This window comes from Moschus berezovskii, chromosome 5, assembly GCF_049115385.1.
Source record: "Moschus berezovskii isolate FMDL1 chromosome 5, NW_MosBer_1.0, whole genome shotgun sequence".
In the NCBI taxonomy this organism is placed as follows: Eukaryota; Metazoa; Chordata; class Mammalia; order Artiodactyla; family Moschidae; genus Moschus; species Moschus berezovskii.
In genome coordinates, this window is record NC_142464.1 from 22,276,660 (window position 1) to 22,296,106 (window position 19,447).

General features: G+C 41.7%; 1 protein-coding gene across 2 annotated transcripts; it reads right to left on the reverse strand.

The window, feature by feature from the left end:
- Positions 1-4,288: 4,288 nt before the first annotated feature.
- On the reverse strand, positions 4,289-12,640 carry GAR1 (GAR1 ribonucleoprotein). 2 transcript variants are annotated; one of them, XM_055434881.2, is made up of 7 exons: positions 12,431-12,640; positions 12,128-12,338; positions 10,529-10,683; positions 10,025-10,084; positions 9,666-9,804; positions 4,970-5,035; positions 4,289-4,606 (listed from the first exon to the last, which is right to left on the reverse strand). In XM_055434881.2, exons 2-7 carry the CDS (start codon positions 12,324-12,326, stop codon positions 4,593-4,595), a joined length of 633 nt encoding a protein of 210 aa, XP_055290856.2. In that variant the 5' UTR covers positions 12,327-12,338; positions 12,431-12,640; the 3' UTR covers positions 4,289-4,592. The 2 variants fall into 2 exon arrangements, with proteins under 2 accessions (XP_055290856.2, XP_055290859.2); XM_055434884.2 differs by having other exon boundaries at positions 12,439-12,457.
- Between the last annotated feature and the right edge of the window lie 6,807 nt (positions 12,641-19,447).

Here is a 19,447-nt window from a genome sequence, read left to right on the forward strand (position 1 = left end):
CAATGAACACCCAGGATCGATCTCCCTTAGAATGGACTGGTTGGATCTCCTTGCGGTACAAGGGGCTCTCTAGAGTCTTCTCCAACACCACAGTTCAAAAGCATCAATTCTTCGGTGCTCAGCTTTCTTCACAGTCCAACTCTCACATCCATACATGACCACGGGAAAAACCATAGCCTTGACTAGACGGACCTTGGTTGGCAAAGTAATGTCTCTGCTTTTAGGTCTTAATGGTCCAGATAACCGCAATGGTGTGATCACTCTAAAGCCAGACATCCTGGAATGTGAAGTCAAGTGGGCCTTATGAAGCATGACTACAAACAAAGCTACTGGAGGTGACGGAATTCCAGCTGAGCTATTTCAAATCCTATAAGATCCTGCTGTGAAAGTGCTGCACTCAATATACCAGCAAATTGGGAAAACTCAGCAGTGGCAACAGGACTGGAAAAGGTCAATTTTCATTCCAATCCCAAAAAAATGTTCAAAATACTGCACAATTGCACTCATTTCACATGTTGGCAAATGCTCAAAATTCTCTGAGCCAGGTTTCAACAGTACTTGAACCAACTTCCAGATGTTCAAGCTGGATTTAGAAAAGGCAGAGGAACCAAAGATCAAACTGCCAACATTCATTGGATCATAGAAAAACCAAGAAAATTCCAGAAAAAAAAATTCTACTTCTGTTTTATTGACTATGCCAAAGCCTTTGACTGTGTGGATCACAACAAACTGTGGAAAATTCTTTAAGAAATGGGAATAACAGACCACTTTACCTGCCTCCTGCGAAATCTGTATGTATGTCAAGACGCAACAGTTAGGACCGGACATGGAACAGACTGGTTCCAAATTGGGAAAGAGTATGTCAAGGTTTTATATTGTCACCCTGCCTATTTAACTTATATGCAGAGTACATCATGCCAAATGCCAGGCTGGATGAAGCACAAAACAGAATCAAGATTGCCAGGAGAAATATCGATAACCTCAGATATGCAGAGACACCACCTTTATAGGAGAAAGCCAGAGGGACTATAGAGCCTCTTGATGAAAGTGAAAGAGGAGAAGTGAAACTGCTGGCTTAAAACTTAACATTCAAAAAACTAAGAACATGGCATCCGATCCATCACTTCATGGTAAATAGATGGAGAAACAATGGAAACAGTGAGACTTTTATGTTCTTGGGCTCCAAAATCACTGAAGATGATGATGACTGCAGCCACGCAATTCAAACACGCTTGCTCCTTGGAAGAAAAGCTATGACCTATCTAGACAGCATATTAAAAAGCAGAAACATGACTTTGCCAACAAAGGTCCATCTAGTCAAAGCTATGTTTTTTCCAGTAGTCACGTATTGATGAGAGAGTTGAACTATAAAGAAAGCTGAGCGCCAAAGAATTGATGCTTTTGAACTGTGGTGTTGGAGAATTCTTAAGAGTCCTTTGGGCTGCAAGGAGATCCAACCAGTCCATCCTAAAGGAGATCAGTCCTGAATATTCATTGGAAAAACTGATGCTGAAGCTCCAATACTTGGTCACCTGATGTGAAGAATTGATTCCTTTCAAAAGACACTGTTGCTAGAAAAGATTGAAGATGGGAGGTGAAGGGGATGGTTGGATGGCATCACCAACTCTACAGACATGAGTTTGAGCAAGCTCCAGGAGTTGGTGATGGACTGGGAAGCTTGGCATGCTGCAGTCTGTGGGGTCAAAAAGAGCAGGAGACAACTGAGTGACTGAACTGAGTGACTAAAATAGATATACCCATGGAAAAAGGTTAAGAAAATCTCAAAAGTGGTTTGTCTACAACCTATACATTACCTCTACACAGCCATTTTAGACATTTTTTTAAATGTTAAAAAAAAAGTGTAGGAACTGTGTATTATTTGTCCTTAGGACAATACCATAGTCACTTTAGTGCTTGCTATGTCTTTTACAGAACAACAGTAAAAACCATGGCCCTAACTGTCACTGAAAGTTTCAACCCAAGGATTCTAAATTGAACAGATTCCTTTCCAAAGCTGTAGCATAACTGCTTCTGTGAAAAAATTTCAACATATTTGTTCATCATATATACCTATATTTTTATTAATCCTGCTACAATTCCATTAATCAAAAGGATAAGGAAAACCCATATACTGACTTCAGTTTAGTTCAGTCGCTCAGTCGTGTCCTACTCTTTGCGACCCCATGAATCGCAGCACGCCAGGCCTCCCTGTCCATCACCGACTCCCAGAGTTCAGTCAACTTCATGTCCATCGAGTCAGTGATGCCATCCAGCCATCTCATCACTCTGTCGTCCACTTTCTCCTCCTGCCCCCAATCCCTCCCAGCATCAGAGGCTTTTCCAATGAGTCAACTCAGCGCATGAGGTGGCCAAAGTATTGGAGTTTCAGCTTTAGCATCAGTCCTTCCAATGAACACCCAGGACTGATCTCCTTTAGGATGGACTGGTTGGATCTCCTTGCAGTCCAAGGGGCTCTCTAGAGTCTTCTCCAACACCACAGTTCAAAAGCATCAATTCTTCGGTGCTCAGCTTTCTTCACAGTCCAACTCTCACATCCATACATGACCACTGGAAAAACCACAGCCTTGACTAGACAGACCTTTGTTGGCAAAGTAATGTCTGCTTTTTAATATGCTGTCTAGGTTCCGTTCTGTTCCGTCGCTCAGTCGTGTCCGACTCTATGCGACCCCATGGACTGTAGCCTACCAGGCTTCTCCGTCCATGGGATTCTCCAGGCAAGAATACTGGAGTGGGTTACCGTTTCCTTCTCCAGGGGATCTTCCCGACCCAGGGATCGAACCCGGGTCTCCCGCATTGGAGGCAGACGCTTTAACCTCTGAGCCACCAGGGAAGCTGTCTAGGTTAGTCATAACTTTCCTTCCAAGGAGTAAGCATCTTTTAATTTCATGGCTGCAATCACCATCTGCAGTGATTTTGGAGCCCAAAAAAATAAAGTCTGACACTGTTTCCCCATCTATTTCCCATGATGCGAGAGGACCAGATGCCATGATCTGTTTTCTGAATGTTGAGCTTTAAGCCAGCTTTTTCACTCTCCTCTTTCACTTTCATCAAGAGATTTTTTAGTTCCTCTTCATTTTCTGCCATAAGGGTGGTGTCATCTGCATATCTGAGGTTATTGATATTTCTCCCAGCAATCTTGATTCCAGTTTGTGCTTCATCCAGTCCAGCATTTCTCATGATGTACTCTGCATATAAGTGAAATAAGCAGGGTGACAAAATACAGCCTTGACGTACTTTTTCTATTTGGAACCAGCCTGTTGTTCCATGTCCAGTTCTAACCGTTGCTTTCTGACCTGCATACAGGTTTCTCAAGAGGCAGGTCAGGTGGTGTGGTATGCCCATCTCTTTCAGAATTTTCCACAGTTTATTGTGATCCACAGTCAAAGGCTTTGGCATAGTCAATAAAGCAGAAATAGATGTTTTTCTGGAACTCTCTTGCTTTTTCCATGTTACATGCTACTCAAATAAGCATTGAAGAGTTAACCAAGTATTAGGTAAAGCACACTAAAAAACTGAAGAAATAACACAACTCATTCCTTCTAAGAATGAACCATGTTGGGGAGGGAGGGACGGTTGGAATCAATGGCAGGGGAAATTATCCTATATCACAGTATTCTAACTTGCTATCATTGTTACATCTTGATACTGTAACAGCATTGAGGACCACAACCAATTTCATTTGTAATGTCCCTATCCAAGAATATGAACATGTAGCAAGCAATCAAATATTTATTTATGGTCAGTAAAACCTTAAACCTGGAGTCCCTTAACAAAGGAAAATAAAAACATTCAGTGAAGCTTTCAACATTCCATCTATGCTGAATGAAAAAGTTAAATATTTCTTCAGAAATGTCTTGAATTTCTAGTTCTCAACCTGAACAGAGCTGTTTCAACTTTAATAGATTCATAATTAACACTAAAATTTTCTAATCATTATGAGTTACAGTTAGAGAAGTTGTCTAACTTTGATTTGTGTCCTAACACACAAAAGGGAAAAAATATGATAAAGGGTGCTGATGTTCTCTATACAAAAGGCAAACATTTTAAAGGGAGTGTTAATTTATAAATAATGTGAAATACTGCGCTGCTGCTGCTAAGTCACTTCAGTCGTGTCCGACTCTGTGCGACCCCATAGACGGCAGCCCGCGCTCTACTAGCCTGTTTTTCTTTAAAGCTCAGTTAGATATGTAAACATCCTCTTTTTCTATCTTAAATCTAGTGGGCTGTCCCTTTAAACTCTGGTTTAATAAACACGGCTCTAAATTACTTAAAGAAATAAAACACTTTATTTACAAAATTCGAATATGCTCCAAATAAAAGCTGTACCTTTATTAAACACCCACAAAGTTCCGAACATTGTACAAAATGTTAAAACAATTATTCATACTCTTTTGAAACAAAGCTGCCTATTCTGCCACACTCATTTTTGCATGACGTTGACATTTTAGCTCCAGTGTCCCAAAATGACCAGTTCTTCAAAATTTGCTCAAGAAACAAGTTTCTGATCCACTGAAGTAGATTATGACATTAATGCATAAGTCAACTGGTGAAGTTTCTGTCAACTGTTGCACTCAATGTCCTCTTCCTGATTAAGAGAAAATGAAAATATTAAAAATATAGAAAACTGAACTTTAAATAACACTATTATGCAAAACTCAAGTTTAAAATCAGCATTAGTTCTAGTAAAGTTTAACAAACATACCTTACCAAACTTAACTACGATTTATATTACCACCTTTTTGCTTTTCAAATTAGTAATACAGCAAAGTAAAGCAGAAGCAGGTAAAAAAAATTCAAAGGTAAAAGTGATATAAAATGAAACTGTATATTAGGCTAAAAAAAGGAATACCACGGTGTTCTACATACTTGCTGGCAAAAAGAAATAACAGTTAGCAGACAATACCATTTCTAGAAATTCAGTTATTTCAACTTTTTTTTTCCCACTCACCTCTGAAACCACCACCCCCTCTTCCTCCTCTGAAACCTCCACCTCCTCTTCCGCCTCTAAAACCACCTAAAAATAAAGGAAATATTCATTAAATAACTGTAACTTATTATATTTTGATAAGCATATAAACATGAATATATTTCTTACAATTATAAAGAATAGTATTAGGTTGTTACAAAAATCACTGCAGTTTCAGACCCCTGAATTTTAAATTCTAACTAGGCTCAAGCACTTCCTTATTAATCAAAATAGGAACCATTACAACCAACACACTTTTGCCAACAAGAAATAAGTTTGTTTATTCCTGTAACATAAAAACCCACGCTATGGGATTCAACAAACTCTTGGAGAGCATTTTCTGTATCCTTCTGGTAGTGGAAGCTTCTTCCCTGCAAAAAGTTGTCAAGATACTTGAGAGAGGTCAGATGAATAAGGCAAGAGGTCAGGTGAATTCAGCAAATGAGGCAAAATTTCACAGCCTAAATTCTTCAAGTTTTGAAGCGTTGGCTGTTCGACATTAGGTCGAGTGTTGTCACAGAGAAGAACAGGGCCCATTCTATTGATCTGGCTCCAGGTACTGCAGTTTTCGGTGCATCTCATCAATTTGCTGAGCATACTTCTCAGATGTAATGGTTTCACCAGGATTCAGAAAGCTGTAATGGATCAGAAGACTGGCAGCAGACCACCAAATAGTGACCATGATCCATTTTTTGGTGCAAGTTTGGCTTAGGGAAGTATTTAAGAGCCTCTTCTCAGTACTACCACTGAGCTGGTCATCGCTGGCATCACATAAAATCCATTTTTTGTTGCACGTCACAATTCAATCAACAAATGGCTCATTGTTGTTACACAGAATAAGAGAGGATGACACACTGAAATGATTTTTTTATTTGCAGTCAGCTCATGAGGCACCCTCTTGTTAAGCTTTTTCACCTTCCCAATTTCCTTCAAATGTCAAACAACCATGGAATGGTCAATGATAAGTTCTTAGGCAACTTCTTGTGTAGTTCTAAGAGGATCAGCTTTAATGTGCTCTCAACAGCTCGGAGTCACTTTCCAGTGGCCAGCCTCTGCAATCCTCATCTCGTTTCCTTTGCAAAACTTCTTGAAACACCACCGCACTGGACGTTTGTTAGCAGTTCCTGGGCCAAATGAGTTCTTGATGTTGCAAGTTATCTCCACTGCTTTAGGACCCATTTTGAATTCGAATAAGAAAACTGCTCAATTTTGTTTTTTGTCTAACATAATTTCCATAGTCTAAAATACCTATAAAATAAACAGCAAGTGATATGCCATTATTGTTATTGTTCAATCACTACATCGTGTCTGACTCTGTGACCCGATGAACTGCATGCAGCACGTCAGGCTTCCCTGTCCTTTACTATCTCCCAGAGTTAGCTCAAACACGTCCATGGAGTCAGTGATGCCATCCAAATAGTTCATCCTCTGTGACCCCTTCTCTTGCTTTCAATCTTTCCCCAGAATCAGGGTCTTTTCCAATGAGTCAGCTCTTCACATCAGGGGGCCAAAATACTGGAGCTTCAACTTCAGCACCAGTCCTTCCAGTGAATATTCAGGACTGATTTCCTTTAGAATTGATGATCTGATCTCTTTGCAGTTCAAGGGACTCTCAAGAGTCTTCTCCAGCACCACAATTTGAAAGCACCAGTTCTTTGACACTCAGCTTTCTTTATGGTCCAACTCTCACATCAATACATGACCACTGGAAAAACCACAGCTTTGACTAGACAGACTTTTGTCGTCAAAGTAATGTCTCCACTTTTTAAAACACTGTCTAGGTTTGTCACAGCTTTCCTTCCAAGGAGCAAGCGTCTTTTAATTTCATGGCTGCAGTCACCGTCTGCAGTGATTTTGGAGCCCAAGAAAATGAAATCTTGGGACACTGTTTCCACATTTTCCCCACCTATTTGTCATGAAGTGATAGGACCAGATGCCTGATCTTCGTATTTTTATTGCTAATGTCATTAGAAAAAATATAAAGCAAGAAATGTGCATTAAAATGAGGTATAATATAATCATATTTAAGAATGTATTCTAATATCAAAGGGCAAAGCAACAATGAAAAACTGCAATTATTTCTGCACCACTTAACATATATTCACATATTTTCTCTCACAGAATTTTTTAAAAGATAAAAATGGATACACAATAATAGTTTCTCAATCCAGCAGAAAGCTAAAATCCTAGGTTACAACTTTTTAAACAAGTTTTAATTCATTAGAAAAGCTTGTTACTTTAAAGTTCAATTTAGCCCTATTGTTAAATGTATGAGTACCTCAACTTTTGCTTATGGTATACACTATTTAAACTGCACTAAGGCTTCTTAATCCTAAGAACAAAAAGCAGCAGACATGGGTGGTTTGGTTCTGGGAGTACCACCATGCCTGCTAAGTTGCTTCAGTCATGTCCAACTCTTTATGACCCTATGGACTGTAGCCCCCCAGGCCCCTCTGTCTACCAGATTTTCCAGGCAAGAATACTGGAATGGGTTGGCATGCACTCCTCCAAGGGATCTTCCCAACCCAAGGATTGAACCCATGTCCCTTATGTCTCCTGTACTGGCAGGTGAATCCTTTACCACCAGTGCAACCTGTGAAGTACCATGGATACAACATTTAAGGTTAACTGAGCTAAACTGAGTGGCAAATTCTGAAAGAGGTGGGAATACCAGACCACCTGACCTGCCTCTTGAGAAACCTGTATGCAGGTCAGGAAGCAACAGTTAGAACTGGACATGGAACAACAGACTGGTTCCAAATAGGAAAAGGAATACGTTAAGTATTTTGTCACCCTGTTTATTTAACTCATATGCAGAGTACATCATGAGAAACACTGGGCTGGAAGCAGCACAAGCTGGAATCAAGATTGGCGGGAGAAATATCAATAACCCCAGATATGCAGATGACACCACCCTTATGGCAGAAAGTGAAGAGGAACTAAAGAGCCTCTCGATGAAAGTGAAAGAGGAGAGTGAAAAAGTTGGCCTAAAGCTCAACATTCAGAAAACTAAGATTATGGCATCTGGCCCATCACTTCATGGCAAATAGATGGGGAAAGAGTGTCAGACTTTATTTCGGGGGGCTCCAAAATCACTCAGATGGTGACTGCAGCCATGAAATTAAAAGACACTTACTCCTTGGAACGAAAGTTATGACCAACCTAGATAGCATATTAAAAAGCAAAGACATTACTTTACCAACAAAGATCTGTCTAGTCAAGGCTATGGTTTTTCCAGTGGTCATGTATGGGTGTGAGAGTTGGACTGTGAAGAAAGCTGAGCACTGAAGAATTGATGCTTTTGAACTGTGGTGCTGGAGAAGACTCTTGAGAGTCCCTTGGACTGCAAGGAGATCCAACCAGTCCATGCTAAAGGAAACCAGTCCTGGGTGTTCATTGGAAGGACTGATGCTGACGCTGAAACTCGGATACTTTGGCCACCTCATGTGAAGAGTTGACTCACTGGAAAAGAATCTGATGCTGGGACAGATTGGGGGCAGGAGGAGAAGGGAACAACAGAGGACGAGATGGCTGGATGCCATCACCGACTCGATGCACATGAATTTGAGTGAACTCCGGGAGTTGGTGATGGACAGGGAGGCCTGGCGTGCTGCGATTCATGGGGTCACAAAGAGTCAGACAAGACTGAGCGACTGAACTGAGCTGGAAACAGATACACTGATGTTCATATGCTGATGAGCTTTGAAATTTAAAATTTTTAAATTATTTTTTTCTATTTTCCAACACATTTGGCTTCCTACTGCAGTCCCTATTTTTACTTATTTTGGGGGATAGCTTTGTAAAAGAATGATGAAACATAAAAAGAGAAATTATAAAGAAACAAACACATACGTCCAAAATAATACAAAAAGATTAAGATTTTAAGAAAATAGAGTTGTGAATTTTTAAAACTATTATATGTAAGACTGAATATAGAATGGGAATGAGGGGATCTCCATTCAAATTCTCAAAGGGATACTTCCAAAAAAATAAATATGTACATATCTCTCAAGAGATTATCTCCAAGTTATTTGGACCCCAAAAAGGCACATTTACAGAGTGAACTGTTCACTAAATTGAGGGGCAAAAGTGAAAACAGTTCTCTTTTCTGATACAGTAACCCACTTGGCAGCTCCTCTTCCTTACCACTTTGGCTCTGCCCATTATCCTGTCACCCATCTAGCACATCATTCCCAGATGCTGCATCCCAGCTCATCCCCAGCCTTATCACCTGGCTGCCTACACAATAAATGTATCAAAGCTGTGGGGAAATACATAATATCAACATACTGAAATCAAAGTAATGCATTTATTGGTAATAGTCTTTGACATGACATCAGAAGATACTGGTTTTATTTCTGAGCCGCCAATTGTTTGATTATAACAAATTAACATTTCTAAGCTTCAATTTCCTCATCCATAAAATAAAGATATCACCCACCTTCATGAAGTTTTGCTAAATACTAATTAAAAAATTAAAATTCAATTAAGATAATCCTATACATTATAGAAACTAAGCATTATCACTATAGTAATCTGCCAAGATTTGAAAAGAGCCTTATTAAAAGAAATACATAACCATAAGGGAGGCTGGCTTATATTCAAAATTAAATTGTACTCTTTAAGTAGGCTGTGACTTTGAAATCTCATTAGAAATCTTCCTCCATGGGGAACTTACCACCTCTACCACCTCTGCCACCTCTGCCTCTTCCTCCTCCTTGACCTCCCCTGCCACCGCCTCTTGGAGGTCCCTTTTCACCAGGAGGTCGAGGTAGAAACCTCTGCAATGGCAGCAGCTTATATGGATCTATGTAAAACTGGAAGTATAAAAGAAACAATTAGTGTGATGAGCTGGGGGATAATATGATATAATCATTAAGAACCAACACACTAGACTCAAAACTGCCTGGGTCAAATCCCAACCCTCTAACTTCACTAGTGATACACTGACGAAGTCTCAAGGGCCTTTAAGTAAAACTGTCCTAAGGTAGGTCATTCATTTATAAAACCAAGGATCTAGGTGTCAGCTTGACTCACCTTCTGTAGTTTTTTAAAGGAAGATGCTTTCATGTTCTCTGATAATTTAACTGAAAAATACTATTAATTTTATTAAGGAATAAGCAATTACAATGAAAGATAATCTTCTGAATTCACATGTCATTTTAAAAATAACAAGGTTAGAATATAAAGAAATATTCATGAAAAGTAAGAAATGAGTTTCCAAACAGAAAGGAACTTCAGTTGCACCATACTATGGCAGTAGCATAATCATATCGAAAGCAAAGTAACTCAACTGGCACTGATGCAAATGACAATCACTTCTAAAACCTTCCAAAAAGGAAGGCACACTTAAGAGGCCTATCTTTTCAATTTATGTGGAAATATATTCCTGTCTTGATTCTCCTTTATCGTCCAATCTTAGCAATACTGCTTCCACTTCAATGAAGCACCAAGTTCAATTTAATCAATACTTAACTCCAGAAAAAAACAAATCATGACCTTTTCAACAGGACTGCTACATCTTCCAATTAAAAAGGATACAAAATCTCTAAGCTGTCCAAATATTTCATCCACTTTTCCAATTTGTTCTTTGTTTTCTAAATAAACTGGAGCATTGAAATAAGGTACTTTATTTTCATCTGTGGTACATTTACACACTATGTCATCCTCACAAGGGTGCAGGAACTCTCCTAGTACTGAAATAGGACATGAAATTATTAAAACAACTTCAAATGATATTGACCATCCTCTTCTAGAAGCTTTCCTCTTGGCCGCCTGGGGTTTCACCAGCCTTCCTGGCTTAGCACCAACTCCACAAGATACTAGCCATGTGACCTAGAGTAAGGGTCTCACCTCTACAGTGTCTTCATCTTTAACGCTGGGCTAACAACAAAACCCTCGCCTAACAACTAGTACTGTGAGGATTAAGTACAACAGTAAGCGTCAAGTGCTTAGAAAGTGCCTGGCATATTGAGACCACTCAACCTGTAAGTTATTTTATTTTAGTCACTATTATCATTTGATTAAATACTATGCTTCATTCTACTGTCTCTTCTTCCTTCTCCCCATCCATAACTCTAAGACAGTCTGTTGTTCTCCTTTTTTCCCCCTTCCCCTTTTGAAACTTCCCACTACCACCTTTTCACTGACTCTTTGATCCTTACCAAGAAAGTCTGGAATTTCATATAACTATCTTTATATCTAACTTACATCCACCCCAAACTAAAATACTCACCATATTCCTATAAAACGAACTCTCAATTCCCATCACCCAAGTTCAAAATCGAGAATCTTTTATTTCTAGTATTAGTCAAGTTCTAAGTTTGTTTCCACTGAAATATCTCTCCCATCTAACCCTTCCTTTTTTCTTTACTTTTGCAAAGCTCTCAATGTGTCATGCATGGGCTGTTATGGGGACAGGACCTTTGACTCTAGCCACTGACCTCTTTACATCATTTTGCTAACTGATCCAACTTTCTCTTCATGTGCTAGACTCTATTTATCCTGGCTCCTCTTTAATGCAGGCTTCTACTGTTTTCTCTCTCACTTTCTAAAACTTCCACCCTACCTCTTTGATAATTACCCCAAAACTGTTCTAATTAGGTCTTTATTATTTTTTTTACTCCCCTCTGCAGTTTCCCTCCTAAGCAAGTTGTATGTGTGTGTTTTGTAATTTTTTTTTAACTCACTTCACTTATTTAAGAGTGGCAATTAAGAGTCAGGAGACTTGGCTTTGTATTTCAAATATATCACTTACTGATCACTCATCACTATGACCCTAGCACAGAAACTCTGAATCAATTTTCTTATCTGTAAAATGGGAACAGTAGGGGTAAGGACATAAAATACCTATTTATATCTCCCTTTCAGCCAAAACTCTAGTTCTATTTCCATAACGCATTTTAGGTGTCCTTCAGCTTTCCTACTTTCTACAGCACGATTAGAAGTCAGTTTACCGCCTCTCCGTAGGCTTGACTCCACAACTAAGCACTAACCCCCTGAGAAAGACAGCAGCTTGTATCTACCTTTCAGCACCAGACTCCCGAGTCAAACTTACTAGTAACACGGACCGACAACCTCCGCCCCCGACTCCATTCCACCCTCCGCACCCAAGTACGCCAAACTCTGAAGCCTACATACAAACTACTTGTTCTGGAGGTCCTTGGTCTTGGCCTTTGTTAAAGCCTCCGCGGCCACCCCCTCGTCCGAATCCTCCTCTGCCGCCGCCGCCTCGGAAATTACCGCCGCCTCCTCCTCGGAAGTGGTTGTTGCCGCTGCCGCCGCGACCGAAGCCGCCACCTCGATTAAATCCTCCGCGACCTCCGCCTCGAAAAGACATGTTCGCTCCTACCTGGTGAGAAAAACAGTGCGTGCCGTTCAGTCACCGGGGCCTCTGGGCCTCAACCGGAAACCGTAAACGCGGATAACAACGATGATAGCGACCCTGCCACCTCAACCACGGCCAGAGGGCCAGCGACTCGCCCGAAGGTGAGTGCGACCTGCCGACAGCCCTGAGCGCCGACCGACCACTCACGAGCCCCGTCGCCCCGGGGGAACCCCTCCTCCCCCAGCAGGCAGGAAGGGCCTCAGCCGCATTCCCGCCCTCCCTCCGCTGGGCTCCACGCCCGACACTCTCGGGCCGCCCGGCCTCCTCCCGCTACTCACCGGCGCCACGTGCAGCTCAGGCGCAAGCGCTCACACCCACCCGCCCGGTACTTCCGCCTCACACGAGCCTCTTCGGCCACCGTACCGGGACAAACCTGAAGCGGGGCGGGAATCACCTAGAAACTCGAATAACTGGTTTAGAAAAAGGCCAGGCACCTGCGTAAGCAGGTACGCTGTCGCCCGTCCGAAAGAGCCTTCAATGCTGGAAGGGTATCAGCAATATCTCAACATCAACCGTTACTTTACGACAATCAGCTTTACTTGCCTACGGCGAGCAGAGGAAGTGACATACAATATCGGCGTCCTTTGAAGCATGACGTTGCAGGAAGTTCCGCTCTGCGGCGTTGCCCTTGGCGACGACTGGCGTCAGGGCCCGCCCCTCTCCCCACGGCCCGCGGCCCGGCAAGTTCCGGTTGGGACCTGAGTGGAGGTGCGTGCTCTATTGTTAGACTGCGCTGCGGTCCTCTTGCTCCACAGCTGGTTGCGGCTCCCGCAGTTGTCTACTGAGGAGATTTGAGCCGCGCTCTGCCGGAAGGTGGATCTGTCCGCATCCGAACGTAATGAAAGGGCTTGTCTGAGTTCTTTCGAGTCGTTCGTTTCTTCCGGATCCTTTGAAGTACGCACGATTGTGGGCAGTACTGTGCCCATCCTTTTATCCTATGGTTTCACTAAGTTCAGTTCATTCGCTCAGCGTGTCTGACTCTGCGGCTTCATGGACTGTGCAGCACGCCAGGCTCCCCTGTCCATTACCAACTCCTGTAGTTTACTCAGACTCATGTCCATTGAATGTGTGATGCCACCAACCATCTCATCCTCTGTCCTTCTCCTTCTCCTCCAGCCTTCAGCCTTTCCCAGCATCAGGGTCTATCAGATGAGTCAGTTCTTCATATCAGGTGGCCAAAGTATTGGAGTTTCAGCTTCAGTATCAGTCTTTCCAATGAATATTCAGGACTGATTTCCTTCAGGATGAATATTCAGGACTGATCTCCTTTAGGATGGACTGGTTTGATCTCCTTGCAGGCCAAGGTACTCTCAAGAGTCTTTTCCAACACCACAGTTCAAAAAGCATCAATTCTTCAGCGCTCAGCTTTCTTTATAGTCCAATTCTCACATCCATACATGACAACTGGAAAAACCATAGCTTTGACTAGACGGACCTTTGTCAATGTCTCTGCTTTTTAATATGCTATCTAGGTTGGTTGTAACTTTTCTTTCAAGAAGTAAGCATCTTTTAATTCATGACTGCAGTCACCATCTGCAGTGACTTTGGAGCCCCCCAAAATAAAGTCTTGTCACTATTTCTATTGTTTTCTCATCTATTTGCCATGAAGTGATGGGACCAGATGCCATGATCTTAGTTTTCTGAATGTTGACTTTTAAGCCAACTTTTTCACTCTCCTCTTTCACTTTCATCAAGAGGCTCTTTAGTTCTTCTTTGCGTTCTGCCATAAATGTGGTGCCATCTACATATCTGAAATTATTGATATTTCTCCTGGCTATCTTCATTCCAGCTTGCGCTTCCTCCAGCCCAGCATTTCTCATGATGTACTCTGCATATAAGTTAAATAAGCACGGTGACAATATACAGCCTTGACGTACTCCTTTCCCAATTTGGAACTAGTCTGTTGTTCCATGTCCAGTTCTAACCGTTGCTTCCTGACCTGCATACAGATTTCTTAGGAGACAGGTCAGGTGGTCTGGTATTCCCATCTCTTTAAGAATATCTACAGTTTGTTGTGATCCCCGCAGTCAAAGTCTTTGGCATCATCAATAAAGCAGAAGTAGATGTTTTTCGGGTACTCTCTTGCTTTTTGATGATACAACGGATGTTGGCAACATTCAGGAAACGAAGATCATGGCATCTGGTCCCATCACTTCATGGGAAATAGTTGGGAAAACAGTGGAAACAGTGGTGTCAGACTTTATTTTTTGGGGCTCCAAAATCACTGTGGATGCTGATTGCAGCCATGAAATTAAAAGACGCTTACTCCTTGGAAGGAAAGTTATGACCAACCTAGATAGCATATTAAAAAGCAGAGACATTACTTTGCCAACAAAGGTCCATCTAGTCAAGGCTATGGTTTTTCCCGTGGTCATGTATGGATGTGAGAGTTGGACTGTGAAGAAAGCTGATCGCCGAAGAATTGATGCTTTTGAACTGTGGTGCTGGAGAAGACTCTTGAGAGTCCCTTGGACTGTAAGGAGATCCAACCAGTCCATTCTAAAGGAGATCAATCCTGAGTGTTCATTGGAAGGACTGATGCTAAAGCTGAAACTCCAATACTTTGGCCACCTCATTCGTCGAGTTGACTCACTGGAAAAGAGTCTGATGCTGGGAAGGATTGGGGGTGGGAGGAGTCGGGGCCGACAGAGAATGAGATGGCTGGATGGCATCACCGACTCGATGGACATGAGTTTGAGTGAACTCCGGGAGTTGGTGATGGACAGGGAGGCCTGGCGTGCTGTGATTCATGGGGTCGCAAAGAGTTGGACACGACTGAGCGACTGAACTGAACTGAAAGCAAGGGGGGAAAAAAGTGTCTGTGCACGCTATTAAAGAAACTGTTGTCTCAAGGAAAACCAGACCATATTTTTATCTGTTGTGCCAAATAGTTTGTTCCTCTGCAAGTACATTTTGAGCGCCGACAGGACAGTCTCTACTACAAGGCTTTCTCCTCTCCTGTTTTTAAGTCCTAGATATCTGACTTCAGCTTCCGCTAAAACTTGTCTCCCAAAGAAGGCTAGCGACCCTCCATTTGCTAAATTTGAATTATCTTTTTTCACTCGGATATTCTGAGGCCTTACCTTGTTGTTTAGCACAGTCACCTGCCTTTTTGAAAGAAGGTAGGGATTGGTATCTTTTTTAGGGAGTTATTTACATATTGGAAGAACTTCATAGACTTTAACTATGGGTATATTAGGAATCACAATATGTCACCTACACTAAAGTACAAGCTTCTTGAGAAAGCACCTAGCAATCATATATATAAGAAATTTTTTCTAAATAATTTTATTCAGATTTGGTAAATGTACTTTAAATTCTATACATCATACACAGGCAGAATTATTTAAACAGCCCTGCTCTATTTTGCTCTGTTTACATTCAGTATTTTATCTCCAGTTCAGTTCAGTTCAGTCACTCAGTCATGTCCGACCCTTTGCCACCCCATCTACAGCAGCACGCCAGGCTTCCCTGTCCATCACCAACTCCTGGAGCTTGCTCAGACTCATGAGATGCCATTCAACCATCTCATCCTCTGTCGTCCCCTTCTCCTCCTGCCTTCACTCTTTCCCAGCATCAGGGTCTTTTTCAAGGAGTCAGTTCTTCTAATCAGGTGGCCAAAGTGTTGGAGTTTCAGCTTCAGCATCAGTCCTTCCAGTGAATTTAGGGACAGATTTCTTTTAGGGTTGACTGGTTGGATCTCCTTGCAGTCCAAGGGACTCTCAACAGTCTTGGTCTGTTATCTCCAACTCAATGTGTTGAAACCATTGAATTTCTATGGAACCTTCAAGATTACATGATACGCCTTTATTTTACATGTAAGAAACTGAAAGAAGGGAAGAAACTTCCCCAACTAGTTAGAGGGACAAAGTGAAACCATGGATCCTCACACCCCATCAATCCTTTGCTGTATCACCACCTCTAGGCTCCCTCCTTCCTCTTTCCAAGTTTTTCATCATTCCAGTTCCCTGTCTGTCTGCATGGTAGCATCATCCTCTTGCTTTGTGAATCTTTGGGCGCCAACATCTGAGCACTCTCCTGTCATCATCCCCACACAACCTTGGTGGCAGTCTCTTTATTCAAAGCTATCTATTTCTATTCATTCCATCGAAAGTAGATTCGTACTGTCAATACAGGCCTCCTGTTGCCGCTACCACACTCTCCTCTGTTAGTCCTATCCTAAATCACCCAATATAATCTACAACAACTCAAAAATCGAGAAATAATTGCGGTGAACTACAACATCCTCACATTCCGAGCATCTTTGTTGTCTTGAAATAAATGTCTCCACTCTTTTCTTCCTTCCATCTGTAATGCATGTGATGACATACTGAACTTAATAAGAGTTTCCTCATACCATAGCCATCTTCATGACCCTAAACAGTTTCCCATTTCCTTTAGTAACAAGTCTAAAGTAAAATTTCTCCATTGACTAGGTCTTCTGTATAATTAATTTTGTTTCCCTCCAGCGCTCAACACCTTTTTTCTGCCCCATCAGACCAGCATCATTGCCTTGCTTCTCTTTCTCTGCCAGTGGCAATCACCTCCTTCTTGGAAGAGATCCATTTCCCATCCATTAGATCAGCCTTTTTCTATCCTTTTACCCTGAAAGAACCATTGAATTAATTTTTATGTCTCAGAAAACCCTGAGTATATAAAACTTTTATATACCCAGGTGACCCAGTGATGAAGAATCTACCTACCAATGCAGGGGACACAAGAGTGCAGCTGCAACCCCTGGGTTGGCAAGATCCCCTAGAGAAGGAAATGGCAACCCACTCCAGTATTCTTGTCTGGTCTTGAAAATCCCATGGACAGAGGAGCCTGGCAGGCCGTGCTCCGTGGACACAACTGAGCAACTGAGCACACAGCACAAGTCTACATCCCAGCACATTAACATGATCAGCAGCTCATAGATATGTGGACATAAGAATCCAATAATAGTTATCAATGCTCTTTTTCCAACTATGGTAAAATATGCATAACATAAACTGTACCACATTAATCATTTTGAAGTGCATAGTTAAGATGGTTCACATTGTGCAACTCAGTGCAGTTTAAAGAATGGTGTTTCTCTATGAATCTGCTTATTTTTGTCCAAGACTAAAACTTATTGGCCTACTCTGTGTTGTTTTCTCCTCCTCACAAAGGATCTCAATTCTTTTTTTTAATCAAATTAGAGTTACTGTATAATATTATATGTTATCATTGTACAATAGTTATTCATAATTTTTAAGTTTAATACTTGATTTATAGTTACTTAAAAATAGGATATCAATTCTCATGCAAATTGAGTAGGAGAGGAAACTTCAATTATTTAATTCAGTAGAGTGCAAATTGGTTTTAATAAATATTAATATTTTTATAGGCCTACATGTACATAAAAGTTATTTAATGCATAAATTGTTTCATCTTTGGCATGTGAGAGCACTTTCAAGTTTGGTCCTATGTCTTACCACTCACTAGCTTCTGATAGTTTCCTCGCTCTCTGACACTGGATGGCTCTGTCTGACATACACTTTTCCTGCCTCAGCCCTTTCTTTAAGAAGCCCAAAGAACACAGTGGCACTAAGGGGTGGTCATTGATTCTGAATTATCATGACTTCTGTGTCTAATCATTGGACAGAGACAGGAGGTACATATTTTTAGAAAGGAAAAAATGGTTGAACTGTTATGTCCAATTTAAACATGAAATTCTCCTACCCTGAAATTAAGACATTTAACATAAATATTTTATTTACTTGAGTCTATATACATATTTCTGAAATTAAAAGATGCTTACTCCTTGGAAGGAAAGTTATGACCAACCTAGATAGCATATTAAAAAGCAGAGACATTACTTTGCCAACAAAGGTCCGTCTAGTCAAGGCTGTGGTTTTTCCCGTGGTCATGTATGGATGTGAGAGTTGGACTGTGAAGAAAGCTGAGCACCGAAGAATTGATGCTTTTGAACTGTGGTGTTGGAGAAGACTCTTGAGAGTCCCTTGGACTGCAAGGAGGTCCAACCAGTCCATCCTAAAGGAGATCAGTCCTGGGTGTTCATTGGAAGGATTGATGCTAAAGCTGAAACTCCAATACTTTGGCCGCCTCATGCGAAGAGTTGACTCATTGGAAAAGACCCTGATGTTGGGATGGATTGGGGGCAGGAGAAGGGGATGACAGAGGATGAGATGGCTGGATGGCATCACCGACTCAATGGACATGGGTTTGGGTGAACTCCGGGAGTTGGTGATGGACAGGGGAGGCCTGGCGTGCTGTGATTCATGGGGTCACAAAGAGTCGGACATGACTGAGCGACTGAACTGAACTGATATACATATTTATGTGTGTGTGCAGAAAAATTGTCAAGTGTTAATGTTATTATTAACAGACTGCTGAATCCTATTTAAGATTTTGTATCCGTTTGTTGATATTTGGTTTAGGGGTTTTGCAGCTATAGTGATAAATGTTGGTCTTTCTTTTTCTTTTTCTTGTGCTATACATACTGGCCGTCTTAATTCTGACTGGAGAGGTGTGTGGATGACTGTATAGGAGAAGGTGAGGCGGGATGTGAGGTCTCGGGAGTTTGCCTATAGCTTACTTTTTCAAGTGCAGAGACTCCCTGAACGCCAGGAAGCTGTGTGTACCAGGAATGGTTCTCTGCTTCTCCCACCCCAGTGCTCCCTCCAGGGACACTCGGTCAGAACATGCGCAGCAGAGAATCTTTGTAGGGTTTATCCTGGAGAAAATGGTGAGGTGAGTTTCCAAAGAATGGGCTCAACTGTTTTGCTCTTTGTTTGATTGATCACCTATCTATCACTTCTCTCAGATTCCACCGTCTTTACTTTGTGGTCTCCCTTATTCTGGATACAGTTGTCACCTGCATCAGTTCAGTTCAGTTCATTTCAGTCACTCAGTCGTGTCCAACTCTTTGCGACCCCATGAACTGCAGCACGCCCCGCCTCCTTGTCCATCACCAACTCCCGGAGCCTATCCAAACTCATGTCCATTGAGTCGGTTATGCCATCCAACTATCTCATCCTCTGTTGTCCCCTTCTCCTCCAGCCTTCAGTCTTTCCCAGCATCAGGGTCTT